This window comes from Ranitomeya variabilis, chromosome 5 (genome assembly GCF_051348905.1).
Source record: "Ranitomeya variabilis isolate aRanVar5 chromosome 5, aRanVar5.hap1, whole genome shotgun sequence".
Lineage (NCBI taxonomy): Eukaryota > Metazoa > Chordata > Amphibia > Anura > Dendrobatidae > Ranitomeya > Ranitomeya variabilis.
This window is the reverse complement of record NC_135236.1, coordinates 400,998,828-401,017,135: the sequence shown is the minus strand read 5'-3', so window position 1 is coordinate 401,017,135 and position 18,308 is coordinate 400,998,828. Positions and strand designations below refer to the sequence as shown.

The 18,308-nt window shown below is 40.5% G+C and overlaps 1 protein-coding gene across 24 annotated transcripts in view; it reads right to left on the bottom strand.

The window, feature by feature from the left end:
• NRCAM (neuronal cell adhesion molecule) overlaps positions 1–18,308 on the bottom strand; it is a 305,467-nt gene that overhangs the window by 10,732 nt on the left and 276,427 nt on the right. For 16 of the 24 annotated variants that reach the window (XM_077265085.1, XM_077265082.1, XM_077265088.1 and 13 more), the window contains 5 exons: positions 12,330–12,386; positions 8,462–8,575; positions 7,845–7,994; positions 3,219–3,350; positions 2,126–2,204 (listed from right to left, as the gene is read on the bottom strand). In XM_077265085.1, the coding sequence (XP_077121200.1) occupies positions 2,126–2,204; positions 3,219–3,350; positions 7,845–7,994; positions 8,462–8,575; positions 12,330–12,386 (532 nt within the window). Of the gene's footprint in view, positions 1–2,121; positions 2,205–3,218; positions 3,351–7,844; positions 7,995–8,461; positions 8,576–12,329; positions 12,387–18,308 lie in introns of those variants that run through there. The other 8 variants (XM_077265099.1, XM_077265100.1, XM_077265101.1 and 5 more) reach the window with 3 other exon arrangements.

The window sequence follows — 18,308 nt, the reverse complement described above, 5'->3', positions numbered from 1 at the left end:
AAGCTTTTTAGAAATCATATGTCCATCCTCTGGTGGATTAATTTATTCTTAAAGGGGTTATTCATGACTATTTTACCGATGACCTATGCTATCAATATCACATTAGTGTGGGTCCTACAACTGGCATAACCAGTTGTTACCAACTCTGGCAGTGGTAGTGGCCGGATATATCAACAGTGTATGGAACAGAACACCACATCTCCATATACTGTACAGTGGCCGTTCTCGATTACTACAGCTGAGTACTAATAGGAGTTGATCTGCGCTACATGGGAGCAGCCACCAAAACTCTAAGCAGTTGTGATATTTTCGATAAATTGTTTAAATCTAGCCACTACTGGACCTGGTAACAACTGATCAGTAGGTATGCAGGGTGTTGGACATCACTATCAGAGTAGTGCAAAACCTCTTTAAGGCTGGTTTCTATCAACAGGTTTCTGTTTGTCTACATCTTCATATAAAGGCTGAATTTTAAAGCATACAGTGGGTACAGAAAGTATTCAGACCCCTTAAAATTTTTCACTCTTTGTTTCATTGCAGCCATTTAGTAAATTCAAAAAAGTTCATTTTTTTCTCATTAACGTACACTCTGCACCCCATCTTGACTGAAAAAAAAACAGAAATGTAGAAATTATTGCATATTTATTAAAAAAGAAAAACTGAAATATCACATGGTCTTAAGTATTCAGACCCTTTACTCAGACACTCAAATTTAAGTCACATGCTGTCCATTTCCTTGTGATCCTCGAGATGGTTCTACTCCTTCATTGTAGTCCAGCTGTGTTTAATTAAACTGATAGGACTTGATTTGGAAAGGCACACACCTGTCTATATAAGACCTGACAGCTCACAGTGCATGTCAGTCCAAATGAGAATCATGAGGTCAAAGGAACTGGCCAAGGAGCTCAGAGACAGAATTGTGGCAAGGCACAGATCTGGCCAAGGTTACAACAGAATTTCTGTAGTACTCAACATTCCTAAAAGCACAGTGGCCTCCATAATCCTTAAATGGAAGAGGTTTGGGACCACCAAAAGTCTTCCTAGACCTGGCTGTCCAGCCAAACTGAGCAATTGTGGGAGAAGAGCCTTGGTGAGAGTGGTAAAGAAGAACCCCAAGATCACTGTGGCTGAGCTCCAGAGATGCAGTAGGGAGATGGGAGAAAGTTCCACAAAGTCAACTATCACTGCAGCCCCCCATCAGTTTATAGCAGAGTGGCCAGATGGAAGACCCACCTCAGAGCAAGGCATATGAAAGCCCGCATAGAGTTTGCTAAAAAACACGAAGGACTCCCAGACTATGAGAAATAAGATTCTCTGGTCTGATGAGACAAACATAGACATTTTTGGTGATAATTCTAAGCGGTATGTGTGGAGAAAACCAGGCACTGCTCATCATCTGCCCAATATAATCCCAACAGTGAAAAATGGTGGTGGCAGAATCATGCTATGGGGGTGTTTTTCAGCTGCAGGGACAGGACGACTGGTTGCCATTGAAGGAAACATAAATGCAGCCAAGTACAGAAATATCCTGCATGAAAACCTCTTCCAGGGTGCTTTGGGCCTCAGACTTGGCCAGAGGTTCACCTTCCAACAAGACAATGACCCTACAGCTAAAATAACAAAGGAGTGGCTTCAGAACAATTCTGTGATCATTCTTGACTGGCCTAGCCAGAGTCCTGACCTAAACCCAATTGAGCATCTCTGGAGACACCTAAAAATGGCTGTCCACCAACATTTACCATCCAACCTGACGGAACTGGAGAGGATCTGCAATGAAGAATGGCAGAGGATCCCCAAATCCAGGTTTAAAAACCTTGTTGCATCATTTCCAAAAAGACTCGTGGCTGTACTAGCTCAAAAGGGTGCTTCTACTCAATACTGAGCAAAGGGTCTGAATAATTATGACCATATGATATATCAATTTTTCTTTTTTAATAAATTTGCAAAAATTTCTACATTTGTTTTTTTTCAGTTAAGATGGGGTGCAGAGTGTACATGAATGAGAAAAAAAATTAACTTTTCTGAATTTACCAAATGGCTGCAATAAAACAAAGAATGAAAAATTTCAAGGGGTCTGAATACTTTTCGTACCCACTGTAAATTTGTGCCCGGAGAAGTTCATTACCTGTATTCACCAAATGTTCCGTCATCTTCTTTCATGGGCTGTATCTCATTGTCTGCATGGGCATCTTCCTTTTCTTTTACTATTTATAATTAAAAAAAAGGATGGAGCGTAAGATAAATGAATGAATGAATGAATGATTGCATACGTAGCATACTGCTTAGTAAATGGAAACATCTATCCAGAAACAAGTCGTTTGCCATGAATCACTCTGTTCCGCTGACTGCTCTGCCATGTTATTTGCATTGAAGACACTAAAATAATTTTTGGAATAGCTTATTTTGGTCCTGGGCAATTATAAACAGGTAACAGGATTACAATATATAGCACCTATATAATTAAGGTTCAAAGGCCGAAACCATAATTTGTAAGGTAACAACAGCTTTCTCACGATCTCACAATGCTTACACTAGTGCCCGAAGATATATCAGAGGCAAACAGATAACAATGATCTCTGGCATGCTACCACAATGTGTACATTTCTAATTACATTATCATTAATTTATTAGTCTGAAAAAATAATTAGCAGAAATATGTAGACTTTTTGTCTCTTTTTTTCATGAAGTGGAATTTAAGGATTTTTGGGGAATGTCCTACCATTACTACTACATCACTAGATGTGGATTTTGATTACCCTGTTCCAAGGCCACATAAAATGCCTGTAATGATTGCCTATTGACAATACAGGAATTTGATCGGGGTTCAACTCACTTTCATTTTTACATATCAACGACTTGCAATCATTCTTCTCCTCTCCCTCCTTTCACATATTTTACATTATTGTTGGCAACATATCCCCTATTTAAATAGTAGCCCAGGAAACTGCTTTCTTGTTTTGGAGGTGGAAGTGGGCCCATCTCTCTTGGGCCACTGTGCAGTATGTCCGTCCCTGGGTAAACCGCCCATATGAACGATTGTCCTGTTTATCATTGTCCTTTACTTTTTTGACTTGCCTCTACTCCCTCTGCCTGTGTTCTGGATATTCAGCATTGTCTTAAGATTGTGTGACTATCTGGATCAATGTTCACAGCAATAAAGTTAAAATATTATATGGAACCAATTTTCCAAATCTTCAAAAAATATTTTCCTGTTTTACCTGGATACTTTCCACCTTTATTTCGTCGGATAAAGCAAACTATCAGCAGGACTAAAATCAGGAGGGCTACAGCACACATCAGACCAATAAACCATCCCTGTGTGGCTATGTCAACTTGCCGACTGGCCATGGCTAAAAAAAAAATTAGAAGTACAGAAAAATTAATGGTTAAAAGAAAATGAAGATTAGACTTTACCCAAAATAACTAAAGAGAGAAAAAAAAGAAGAATCAGATAAGAGAGAAACTGTCATTTACTCCTTTCAGAATGAAATGTCAAACATTTATATGAGTTTCTCATCAAATTCACAATTTATTATCAAATGCTTATTGTTTTCTTACTGTAAAGAATAACAAAAAAACAAACATGCAAAAAATATGACCAAGGAGGACAACACCACTACACCGTCCACTGACAACCTTGTACTATGCCATTAAGGCTACACAGCTTATAAAAAGATAATGATGCTTTATGATTATTATCAGAAGCTAGTTTGTAAGATTTCAAAAGTTCTTAACTAATAAGTCATTTCCATAGCTTGTATAAGGGCAAGTTAATATTATGAACAAAAAGTCTTCTGTAGAGGTGAATGTGTCCAAACTAGTTCAATAGTGAACCTTACATATATTAGTGTTCTACACATAGTAAGAATATAGATATTTGCATTCCAACAACGAAATAATTGTCACTCATTGCAATTGCGTACTAGTAAGGAAAATTAGCTTTTGTGGACAATGTAAAACCCTAATGACTGTAGAATGATCTCGACTTGGTGAAGAGCAAAGGTTTACTTCATAGAAGTCTACCTATCCGTACATATTGAAAAACTTTCCAGTGAGAAATCATGTATTTTAGCCACACTGAATTGCACATTGTTTTAACCTTTGCCTTTCAGAAAAACTCTAAAAAGACGCCTACTGTATATAATTGCTTTTTTAATGAATGGAATGTTCTTTTTTCATTATAATTTTTAGGCTGTGGGCCACAGTTTTTGACAATCCTGTGCCCCAGTGCAAAATATGGACCAAAGGTTCAGTGTTAGCCTTTTAATGCAAATTCTATCAGCAATTAGTACATTATTACTCAAATGATCAAATAAATGATTTCAAGCTAGTACTGCTCTTTAACAGCACTCTTGACCTCTCATCTAGCTCCACTCCAGAGGTGGCTACAATCTCTGAACACCCGAAAACTAATCCACTGTTCTCAAAGCCCATGAATTGGGTGCACCAGAGCAGAGGAACTTTCTTAGGCTACGTTCACATTTGCGTTGTGCGCCGCAGCGTCGGCGCCGCAACGCACAACGCAAACAAAAACGCAGCAAAACGCATGCACAACGCTGCGTTTTGCGCCGCATGCGTCCTTTTTTTCATTGATTTTGGACGCAGCAAAAATGCAACTTGCTGCATCCTCTGCGCCCGGACGCGGGCGCCGCAGGGACGCATGCGGCGCAAAACGCAAGTGCGACGCATGTCCATGCGCCCCCATGTTACATATAGGGGCGCATGACGCATGCGGCGACGCTGCGGCGCCCGACGCTGCGGAGCCGACCGCAAATGTGAACGTAGACTTAGGAAAGTCAACAACCTAAGCATATTTTATAGTTTCATAGTGTTGAAAGCAGACTTAAGTCCATCGAGTTCAACCTATAGCCTAACATGTTGATCCAGAGGAAGACAAAAACCCCATGGGTCAGACATTGATAGCTCCATATTAGGGGGAAAATTTCTTCCCGACTCCACATACAACAATCAGACTAGATCCCTGGATCAACATCCCATCACAGAATCTAGACCCAATTACTTCTAAAACCATGTATGTGGATTTCATACAATGTTTTGGTGGCAGTGCTCATGTAACTTCTCTGTTGGATGTTGATCGCAGTAGACCTGCAGGCTTAGTAGTTAGAACTGGAGCCCTGCAGCACTGGGGTCCTGGGTTAAATCCCACCAAGGACAACATCTGCAGGGTGTTTGCATGTGGTCTCTCTGTTTGCGTGGCTTTCCTCCATGTACTCCTGTTTCCTCCCATACTCTATACTGATAGGGAATTTAGACTGTGAGCCCCAATGGCACAATGATAATGATGTACAGTATGTAAAATGCTGAGGAATATGATGGCACTGTATAAGAGTAATATAAATATCAGATACTGAAACCTATTGAATTCTTTCAACTGTTTATAGCTTCTGATTGTACATTTTGTATTCTGCATATGAACTTAGGGGAACCATCTTCACATATTGTCACCCTAAATTTTACTTTTGTTAACCATATGTGAAAGGAGTATTCTGTGTAATATGCATGAAACGTTTAATGGAGGATGAATCCCCCACCCATTAGAAATCACTATATTGACAGACTATATTGGGACACCTACATGTACAGGAACCGTTATGACTTTCTGTTCAAATTCCATAGGCATTAGTATGGATTTGGTCCCCTCTTTGCAACTAAAACAGCTTCCAGCTTTTTAGAGTGTGTGGAGGAAGTTTTTGCTCATTCATCCAGAAGAGCAGTGAGGTCAGACACTAATGATGGACAAGAGGGTCTGGCTCATAATCTACATTTTAGTTCATCCCAAATGTGTTAGAAGGATTGAAATCAATACTTTGTGTAGACCAGTGTATGTCCTCCACACTGTTCTCATCCAACCATGCCTTTATATACCTTGCTTTGTGCATTGGGGCACAGTCATGCTGGAACAGTAAAAAACCTTCTCAAAACTGTTCACACAAGCTGGAAGCATACAATTGTCCCAAACGTATTGGTACTAAGGTGACCTAGTCCTACACCTGAGAAATAACACCACAGCATTAAGCCTTATTCACGAAACTTTATACTGCAAGTGGCACAATGCAGTCAGGCAAAAGAAGCATGATTCATTACTCCACCAAATTATTTTCCACTGCTCCAGTGGCAGTGTGTTTTACACCACTCCATCCAATGCTTGGCACTTGGAAACACATGCAATGAAGCACCCAGTGCAGTTATTGTGCTGATGTTAATACTAGAGGAAGTTTGGAACTTTGCAGGTATTGAGTCAGCAGAGCGTTGGTGACTTTTATGCTCTATGCACCTTAGCACTTAGTGATCCTGCTCTACAACTTTAAGTGATCTGTCGCTTCATGGCTGAGTTCATTTGCTTCCTAAATGTATCGACTTTTGAATAATACTGTAGCGCCGGTATCTCTGCATGCTGCCCCTCTTCCCAGGCAGAGACGAAGGCTCACTCACCACCGCAGCCCCTGTCCCACATTTCCTCCTTCCTCCCTCCCGATGCCCAGGGTGCACGCACTGCGTGCAGATTCCTTGGCATCATGCTTAAGGCGCGTGTGTTGCCTCCTTCTTAAAGGGGCCACGCACCATCCTAAAGTGTCCTCAGCCAATGGCTAGTTGACACCTTCTATTTAAGGCACCTCTTCCAGCATGGAGGTGCCTGATCAATGGTGTTAGTTAGCCCTATGCACGCTTGCTAGTTTTCAGGTCCCTAGTACCCATCAGTCAGTCTATATTGCCCCATACCTGTCTGCCCGTACTTGCTTGTCTTTCTCAGTTTCAGCCAGTCTAGTCCGGACCTGCCTGCGCCCATCTGTACATCAGCCGGTCTAGTCTGCTCCTGCCAGTGCTCATCTGTACATCAGCCAGTCCAGTCTGCACCTGCCAGTGCTCATCTTTACATCAGCCAGTCAAGTTCGCACCTGCAAGTGCTCATCTGTACATCAGCCAGTCCAGTCCGCACCTGCCAGTGCTCATCTGTACATCAGCAGGTCCAGTTTGCTCCTTTCAGTGTTCATCTGTATTTCAACCGGTCCCCATCTGCAGCCGTGGTTCCTGCGTTCCTACAGTTCCTAACAGCATCTACTGTTCCTTCCTTAGGGCCGTCCCTGCTTCCTGCCACTAGGGAGTCAGCTGCCATCTACCCGAGGTCAGTCCTCGCTTAGCACCTGGTCCCACCTTCTTAGTCTCTCCTCGGATCGCGGTATCATATGCCGCTGTGTAGCCAAGTTAGTTCGGAATTAGTGAGGCACCTAGTTACGCTCCTCCAGGCTTTCCTTGGGCCTCAGCACATTGGTTCCACCACCCAGCCCGCAACAAATACCACTCACAGTTGATCATGGAACATTTAGGACATAAGAAATTTCATGATGCAATAGTGGCATCCTATTACATAAGCTTTTTTGAAGGACTCATTCTTTCGCAAATGTTTGTAAAGCCAGATTGTATTGCTAGTTGCTAGATATCCTAAACATTTGACAATAGGACTGAATAAAAAATGAATTTAATAATTAGTATGTGTATCCCAATAGGTTTGTTCACATAATAAATGTTACACCATCTACTCCAAAATACTTTGGCCCCATGTACTTCCTAGTAATTGCATGCACAAAATATGGGTGATAATGCAATTAAATAACAATAAGAAGAACCGCAAATCTAATGTTATTTGTATATGCTTTCAGATGTCAATATATACAACATGAACAAAGAGAAAGTAACCCTTTATTGGCTGTTCTCTCATTGAAATTATGATGGAAAATTCTAAAACTGACAGCTTTTCCCCTTTACAAAGATGGAGATGTCCCTAAAAGATGTGAGGCACATGAGTTGCTGCACAAATGCCTCACCTGGACCTGTCTGAAAAGTTTCTTCTGAATACAAATCTGTATGATCATCAGAATAAACTTGAACTTTATATGATGTTCCAGGAGATAAGCCCTTTAATACAAAGGCGCTCCGAGTACCATTTATAGTTTCCTCTTTCCAATCTTCTTTGTCTAGGAGAATTTCAGACAACATAGGAATAACTTAAGAATATGTAGGTTCTGATCAATTGCACTAACGTAGCATGCGAGGAAATCTTTATTATTAGACATTATGATATTGGATTTGAAGCCATGGGTCCAATCAAATGGGATTCAAATGTATGGACTCAGGGTAAATGGATTTTAATTCAACAAAATAAGCTTCACCCAATGCATCAGTTTAGGCTTTTGGGTAGAATAATGAACATAAGGGGACATTCTTTTATAGGAAGAAAACTCACGACAAGTGTATTCCCATTAAGGATCATATATTCTCTAGGGAAACTCTGAAAAATTGGCCAGTAATCTTCACACATAAATTATGAGATTCAATCATCTATACGTAGGATTTAGCTTGAGTGGCAATACAATGTACTTGGACTCGATTTTAAGGGGTGTTGCTTTAATGTATGGTTATTTTTATTTAAATTGGTTCTTACTCAATTCTACATATTTAACAAAGAGCCTGGTATCTACGTTCTCAAAATTCCACAGGACAGTAGCAGATGTTTCCGCAGCAGTGATATTCTTGATCAGTGGAATAACGGGCTGAGCTGAATATTGAGTAAGGAGACAGAGATTAATCTTCATAAATTCACAACATTTCTACATTGCAGGCATGCATCACTACTTAGTGCTCAATTTCTGGAGAAGAGATTTTATCACGCTAATCTAGTCATCCTGACTCCACCCAGAGCTCAGTTCACCTTAGAGCATGTTATATATGACTCTAAGGTATTGTAGTTAATCAGCACATGTCCATTAAAGTGAGTCTGTCAGCACAAAGTGACTGTTCAAACCAAGCACAGGAGGTTGGTGCCCCCTTGGGTAGGCCAAGAACGTCAGTACACCTTCCAAAATACGTGTTTTCCAACTTTTTCCATGCTCCTCTTCCTCAATTGACAGCTCTGGCATTACAGCCATGATGAAAGATGTAAAACAAGTAGGTGGGAAGCTGCACTGAACTGTTTGGCCTTAACAAGGACTGAATCAAATTAACAATAGTTTGTGCTGAATTCCTTCAATATTAGTCTTTCCTGAGCATAGGACTACTCAGTAGACTTTATTGTGGCAATATTAAAGTAGTCATCCAAAAAAATAACGCTATGAACATGCAGGTAATGGGGTTATTCTGCCTGTAAATAGCGTTTTGACACTGTGCGGCTGCTGCACTAAGAGCCCCGCTGCCAGAACTAAACGAACTTTATTCCCCCGGCAGCCTCGCTCTTTCAGTCATAGGGACGGCGCTGGCCTGGTTTCAGTCACCGCTCACTGGATAGCAGTTGCTGTAACCACACCTCAGTACAGACTGACAGCCAGCTCAGCCAGTCGTCAGTCAGTGGCGGGGGCTCGTTACAACTACCGCGCTCTATGAACTGAGCATTGACTGAAACCAGGCCAGCACTACCCCTATGACTGAAAGACCCAGGCTGCCGCGGGAATAAAGTTCATTTAGTTCTGGCAGCGGGGCTCTCAGTGTCAAATAGCTATTAACTGGCAGAATAACCCCCTTATCTGCAGGTTCATAGCGTTATTTTACATGACAGGTTCCATTTAATGTACGTAAAAACTAATAATTACATAAAAAAACTTCTGGAAATGACAATGTTTCCACCCAATGATACAGAGCAGAGAAAACAGTGAAAGACTGATATATCAAGCATACAGAAATGTTGCATATTTTACATACAACCAAAAGAGTCATTTTAACAGCCACGGTTACAATTAAAGGTTGAATAAAGGCCAACCTCGTAGCTAATAATAAAGTTGAACTTGGTCATGACATGTTTGACCATATTCATCCTTTATTATATCCTACATATATTGTTACAGAAATTCACTTGTTTCCCAACCAATGACATGAATGTCTACTGTGTATCCTTAGCTTTAAGGATTCATTTTACTATTCAATACAATTAATTAACACAAATATAAATTTTATATCTCCAAAAATTTAGACTTGAGTATCTCGTACTGCATGCATATTTCATCTGTTCAATCTAAGATACTAAATTGCAATTAAAAAAAAAAGCTTATTAAGATGCTGGGTTTTTATTCTCCTTACATATGCATTATATTTTACGTAATGAATATTGGTAGCCACATTACTAAAAATGCATTTGCATCTATTTTGTTTAACCGAAAAGAGCACTGCGGCTAGCCCACACGAGGAGGTATTGATTCTAGTCATTGCCTCCGAGGAAAGATATGGTAGCATAATGTGGAATAGAAGGAACTTTGTGTGAGCATCTAACAGGTTCCAGGCATATGACTATGCAAGGTTAATCCACTTAGTAGGCAACTGGGTACAAATAACCCTGACATTTTTTGGAAGTGGTAAAGTCTCAAGCTGAAATTAAAGGAAATGTGTCATCAGAAATAACCAATTGTTTAAATTATGGTAGGTTTTTGTTTAACATTGTACATGTACATTAACCACAATAAATGGCATTAAATGCATGAAGGATTATGAATAATCTAGTGATAGAAAATGCATAACTGGTAGAGTAAGGTTAACCTAGCTGGACCAAAGTCTTTTTTCATCCTATTTAAATGACTCTGACCATGACTTTTGTATAAAAGCATTTAATGAGCCTGTGCAAAGGTCATTGTGAAGGTAGGGAGATAAGCATCAGCTCTGATATTGTAAGGAGATGGACATAATGCCCACATTCTCCTGTGAAGAAACAAGCATATTGCTATAATGTGAATAGTGATATGTGTTGATGATGTTTATGTTAGTTAAATAGTTAGAATTAATATTTGGGACTAGTCCACAGTGGGAGGGGCTAAGCTGAAGCGACATGAAACCGTTCCAGTTAGAAAATAAGAGTGCATATAGAGGAGACCTAAGGTCTCGTGTGAGTGCTGCTATATTTCTTGGGTGTCTCTAGAAATGAGAGGAGACTGGCAGAGGGATATCATGATCTGGAAGAGAAACGAGGAAGAGTAACTAAGAGACATAGTGATTTATCGAAGACAGGAATTGGGAGGAGACATCTAGCAGTAAGGCCCAGAGTTTATAAGTAAAGGGCTTAGACAGAACGAAATTCGCGACACAAAGATAGTGCCCCGGGTGAGAGTTTCAGAGCGTCAGCATCAAAGAAGATAAGTACCGGCCACACTAGCAGGAAGTAGCTCCCCTACGGGGAAAGAATGGTTGAGTAAAGGACTCTTGCTAGCTGAACTGTAGTGTTGAGCTGGGTTGTGGTGAAGTAGTGAGGAATTCTGAAGACAAAAGACAAGTAGAGAAAAGGATTGAATTTGTGTGAGCATAATGTCATGCATTGTAAAGGAAACCTATCTGCAGTATCTATGGTAACTCTCCCCAAGTAAACAGTTCATTTTAAACTGGTGGCCTCCCTCCTTGAACTGTCAAACATCTGGTCCTGGCCAGCCAGCAACATCAGTTACATGCGTCTTGACCCCCACCTTCATGTAGCGTGCCGGGGCACGAGAGACCAGTACCTCGCCCCCTGCTATTGCCCCGCGCCATGTTACAATATCATATATTGTGAATGTTAAATATTGCGTTGTTAGCTGTGTATATAGGGGTTAACTCTCTTTGCAATCCTGCCTCTGCTGATAACAAGCCTGGTGAAAACTCTTCCTGAAAGCAAATGCAGTATGAGACTATAAGAACTCCAGTGGTGTAAGTGAAAACTGCAAGATTTTTGTTTTCTTAATTAAGATCAAGATATGAAAAAAAAACAGTGCCAAAAATGTGTAAAAAAATTCATGAAACAGAAATCCCAGATTAAACAATAGTTCATTTTCCGATGACACAATAAAGACCATTAGCAATGTAAGAACTGTACAGTACATATTGGTTTCATCACCACAATTACTGTTCCAATGTTAATCATAGCTCTAGTTGTATGTGATGATAGGGGCTGATAAGTTTATTGGTGGCTTATACAGTAATGCGTTTCCTTATATATTGGTTTCTTTTAATGCATGGAATACAGCTGTAAATAATGTTTTTGCCCAGACTTGCCCACTCAGCTATCAAAGATATAAAGTCTATATTCTGCTGTGCAGATTGAAGAGACAGAAAGCAGATACTGAGCTGCACATCTAGAATAAAGCTGTAACAGCATGTGCTTTCTCCTGGCACGGCAGCCCCATGCAAACAATAGGCGGCAGCACCAATACCCAGTAACATGCACAGTACAGGCTTGTGATAAGCTTCTCTACATATGACACTGTCTAATTTAGTAAGGTAATAATACATGGCATGCATACTACCTGCAGAACTAGTGCATATCTACAACAGAATCTAGCACACAAGAAGAAGAAAGACAATACCCCTGAAGTGCGTTGGATGGACAGTGTGCGTAACAGTGGAAGTGACAAAAAAGGATTCTGCCGATTATCCAGCACCAGCATGGAGAGTGAGAGAGAAGCAGAGAGAGAAATGCACGGGTTACTGTCAATTCCATCACTCGCTTACCTGTTAATATACATATTCATGCAATTCATGCTTAGTTCAGTGGAGGGAAAGTGTTAGAAAGCTGTGAAGTGAATGGTAACAGCTGCCAGCAAGGCACCTAGTCATGCATCGTACCCTGCTTATTCACATATTGCCTCTAACATAAAGGACTACCCAATTGTAACTATGGTTGCCACCTTTCTTTTCTGTGAATGGCATTTGTATTTATAACTCTCACAATAAATTCCAAAATGACAGATTAAATAAAAATAGACAACACAATCACCAAATGATTGTACACCTAGATGGCAGGGTTTTGTATTTGTGAGTATTGCTAGGTAAATTCTCATACGTGTAAGGCCAGGTGAAGACGGACAAATCACAACTGCAAATTGCTGCCGTGACTGCCTCCATTTGCAGTTTTGTGTGCTCATATGCTTTGCGGATGGGTTCTGGAGCTTTTTTCATTGCATACATTATTCTAAGTTATATATGCGCCAAAGTAGTGGATGCTGTGATATTTTCCACTATTGAATTTTGTGAAAAATCGGCACACTAAGTTAGAATGGGTTTGTGTGCGTGCGTGGTGCACATTGAACAATTATAAGCCTGATTGAACGAGCTCTAAGGCTAAGCTCTTACAAACTGAGTATTTTTCATGAGTATTTCTATCCATGTGTCACCAAATGACATTCATTTTCATACATCTTCAGTTAGAGGGAACCTGCCACCAGGTTTGGACCATATGAAACCACCACCTTTCATCCCTGATATACCGCATTCTAATATGCTGCATATATGCCTCCAATCCAGCCTGCAAAACAAGAAAAAGACCTTTTATAATACCTATGGGGCGGTCCGGTCCAATGGGTGTTGCTGTCTTGCTCCGATGCCTCCTCTCATCTTGCGATGCCCTCCTGCTTCTTGCTTCATGTGGATGACGTGTCCTACGTCATCCACGAAGTGTCCCCGGCATCATGCTCCTGCATTGGTGTAGCTCTCTGCCCTGATTAATGTAAAGTACTGCACTGCACATGTACCGGACCTTTCTCGGAGCCTGACCTTGACAGGACAGAGAAGTATACTTGTGCAGGAGCGCGATGCAGGGGGAAGCATCATCCACATGAAGCAAGAAGGCGGATGGCATCACAAGATGAGAGGAGGCATACCAAGACAGTGCCGCCCATCGGATTCGAGCGCCCCGTAGGTGAGTATTATAAAAGGTCTTTTTCTTGTCTTGCAGCCCGGATTGGGGGCATATATACAGCATATTATAATGCTGTATATCAGAATTGAAAGGTGGTGGTCTTATCTCATGTGGGACAAACCTGGTGATAGGTTCCCTTTAAAGAAATTTCCAAGACTAAATACAGTTTCTTATATTAAAAATGTCAATGTATCTGTAAAAATCAGATGCTATATGGATGACTTGTATGGGATACAATTATTTTGTGCATCTAAAGAATTGAATAGGCAAGTTTCATCAGAAATACAGAAAAGAATAGTGCTTTGATTCTGTGATTTTCTTTGACATGGACATTTAGTCCTTTTGAAAAAAAAAGTAATCTGAACAGCCAAATTGTATAACATTGGTCCTAGTGCTGTCCGTGTGATGTCAGCTTTTTCCACAGACAATATTCAGATTGAAAATCTGTGTGTGAACATAGCCTTGAGGCAGAGATTATTTATGCACAATATGAAAGTTCCCCTGCTTGCTACTGTCATGTGTCATGAATACCACTGAGAGTGCTTTCCAAACACATAGTCCCAGAAGTATAAATAATGATGTAACTTTAATTACTGTCTCATTTGCATGTGTTATAAAGAAAGGATTACATTTTTCATTAAGGTTTTCAGCAAGCAAATTAAAGGAGCAGTGATAAAGGATGAAAACAAATAAACAGTAAAACAACAAAGGGTACACAGCCCCCGTGTGAAATCATAGTGGTCTAATACATCACGGAGTACTAGATGAGTAAAGCAGTCATACTAGACCAGGCCTTCTCAAATTCTTTTTAAAGGACCTCACTAGCAAAGAATATGGTGATATCTGGACCTTATACGTGGTGAAAGCCTAGTGTCTCCTGAACTCGGTTTAACATTAAAGGGAGCCTGTCACCCCCAAAATCGAGGATGAGCTAAGCCCACCAGCATCAGGGGCTTATCTACAGCATTCTGTAATGCTGTAAATAAGCCCCCGATGTATCCTGAAAGATGAGAAAAAGAGGTTAGATTATACTCACCTGGGGGGGCGGTCCGATCCGATGGACATCACGATCCGGTCCAGGGCCTCCCATCTTATTCCGATGACATCCTCTTCTTGTCTTCACGCTGCGGCTCTGGCGTTCTTTGTCTGCCCTGTTGAGGGCAGAGTAAAGTACTGCAGTACGCAGGCGCCGGGCCTCTCTGACCTTTCCCGGCGCCTGCGCACTGCAGTACTTTGCTCTGCCCTCAACAGGGCAGACAAAGTACGCCTGTGCCGGAGCGTGAAAACAAGAGGATGTCATCGTAAGAAGATAGGAAGCCCCGGACCGGACTGCGACGCCCACCGGACCGGACCGCAGCGGGACCGCCCCTGGGTGTGTATAATGTAACCTTTATTTCTCATCTTTCAGGATACATAGGGGGCTTATCTACAGAATTCCAGAATGCTGTAGATAAGCCCCTGATGCCAGTGGGCTTAGCTCATCTTTGATTTTGGGGGTGACAGATTCCCTTTAAAGTATTAATTAAAGAAATTAAGTAAGGCCTGGTCAGCAGGAGGGATCAGCCTATGCCACGCGATTTGAAGAGCACTTCACTAGGTTATGTCACCAATCCCTATTCCTATTTACTTGGTTCATATTGAAAAAAACATAATATGGCCTATGCCAGACAATCTTTCAGGTTTTATGAATAAGGAAACATTTTCCATGTGAAAATGGCAATAACTGCAAATATGTAATATATTTTCCCATACACAAAGCTAGTTGGCTGGACTGATGAACCCTAAGTTTGGCGCTGGACTAGAAGAGCCCATGTTCTCTGCTTGAATCTTGCAGAATATTAACTAACAAAATGAAAATGATGATCATTATTAGTGACAAGCGAGTGTGCTCGTTACTTGGGTTTTCCGAGCATGCTCGGGTGTTCTCCGAGTATCTTGGGCATGCTCGTGTTTTATGTTTGTGTACCCGCAGCTGCATGATTTGTTGCTGCTAGACAGTCTGAATACATGTGGGGATTCCCTATCAAACAGGCAAGCCATGCATGTGTTCAGAGATAGAACACCCGAGCGTGCTTGGAAAACTCGAGTAACGAGAATACATGCTCATCACTAATCATTATCAACTGTTTTGCATAATTGGTTACTCATACACCTAACTTGGGAACTCCTACAAAATCCCTGACTTTGCAAGTGTGCTTAGAAGAATTGATCCTGTTTTGAAGGCAGAGGGTGGGCACAGCAAATATTGTTTTGATTTTGATTTCTTTTGTTCATTCACTTTATGATTTGTTAATTAATTAAAAATAAACTACTAACACTTCTATTTTTGACAGCATTCACAAACATTGCAGTTTATAGCAGAAATGAGAATACTGGTGACATCAGTGTATTGTGTTTTGCGTCACATTTGTTTTTGTGATAATATTGTAATAAAAATAGAAAGATAGAACAAAAAATAGACAAAGCTTCATATAACTGTGTACGTACAAGGCATATTTAGCTTTGGGCTCATATTTTCTTATTAATAGTGTCGTATTTTAATTAATTTATAAGATATACTTAAAAGACAGATTTACTATTGAATTTAATAAGAGATGTAAAAATCTGTACAAATCAGTGTTCAGTAAACCACCAAATTGTCCTATTTCTCATTCAGGGCTCAATTAAAATCACGACCTATTGCAGATGCTTTTATTTTGAAGGGGCCTGTACTGGACACAAATGCAATTTAAAGAAGTTTAAGAACTGGTTTTTTTTTCTTGGATAGAAACGGAATGACTATTGTCCATGAGCTTTGTATTTTATGGCTGCTAAACATTATTCACTCAAATAATAATAATAATAATTTTTATTTATATAGCGCCAACATATTCCGCAGCGCTTTACAGACAATAGACATTACAAATGAGCCTGTATGAGATTAGAAAAAAAGGGGCTACGTTTATTTGTTCCAATTTTGCCCAAACAATGCAGAAAGCTTTCTTCATTGTAATGGTTACGTTTTTATGTCACATCACTGGTGCATTTCCGAGAAATCAGTGTGAGAAAGAGCCAGGCATGGGTAGATGTGCCTTCTGTTTCTTCAACATAACCTGGGCATGGGGAAGTGGGAACGGAGCCACCTTGTTTACACTTCTCCCTTAGTCTTGCCGTGTCAAACAATATCCACTGCAATATCCACTTATTTACACTGCTGATGCATAGGGCAACATAAAGTTGATGACAGGTTCCCTCTACAAAATATTACATTTCACCCAATCCAAGAGGTAACGTTTCTCCTTGCAGAAAGTAACATGTCAAGCCTGACATGCCAAGGTGAGGAGGCTTTTAAACTCCTCTGGGAAATATGCAATTGTCTCTTCTGAGAGGAAGAGGAGTAAAACTCTAGTGCCACCTATAGGAAGCAGCAATCATACAAGTCAATATCGACTCTAACGAGCCTTGTCACATGACATAGTTATATAGCTACATAGGTTGAAAAAATATCTAGTTCCATCACGTCAACCTTTCCCCACCAATTGTACATTTGTCACTAATTTAACTATAGCCCACAGTGTATCTATAAAATCATCCAGCCCTTTTTTTAAAGCTGCTATAGTGTCTGCCATTACTCCCTTTTGTGGTAGGGCATTTTGTAGCCTGACTGCTCTAACTATAAAGAACCCTTTCTATTTAGCTGTCGGAATCGCCATTCATCCTCCCGTAATGAAAGCCCCCTAGCCCTTAGAAGGAATAAGTCATGTGCCAGTGTTCTGTACTGGCCACATATATATTTATACATGTAAATGAGATCTCCTCAGAGGCGTCTTTTTTCAAAGCTAAACAGTTTCCAACCTCTCCTCATATGAGAGGCCTTCTATCCCATGTAATAATCTAGTTGCCCACCTTTGAACTGACTATCTTCTGAATATCCTTTATAAAATGTGGAGCACAAAACTCGATCCCATATTCTAGATGTGGCTTCACTTCATTTTGGATAAAAGCCAAAATCAAAATCTCAACTTGCAGACACTGTGTTTTGAGGTACTGCCCCTCGTCAGTGCAAAGTGTGAGATCAGGTTTGGCTGTGTGAGAGGCATCTGACTGGGAATTTTACCCAATAAAATAGCCCAAAAAATTGGATGGGAAAAAGAAGACATTTTTTTTGTAGGATAATGCATATTTATAATTCCTTATGGGAGCAATATTGTTCATATAACACTTTTGTGTGGATATTGAAGGCAGTATTAATTGCTCTTCATACATGTCAGCATTCAACTATTTAGCTATACCCCATATTTTACAACTGCTGCTCATTCAAACAATATTTCCAAGTCCCCCTGTAGGAATACAGCATCATTTATAGCATCCATCATCACACTACAGAGCATTGTATGATCTGTGCAAACGTAGGAAAGCAAGAAAACATGAAATTGAATCTGGAAGTTTATGCACAAAGCCTCTTGAGAGAGGAGTAGGGCTTGAACTCTAGTGCCGCCTATTGGGGTAGCAATTATAAAAGTCAATAAAGACCTTTACATGAGCCCTGCCACATGACCAAACAAGGCATTCTATCTGCAGACACATATTTAAGGGTGCTTGCCCCTCATCAGTGCAATCCAAGATGTCCGATTTGGCTGGATGAGAGGCTTCTGACGGGCGTCTAAGG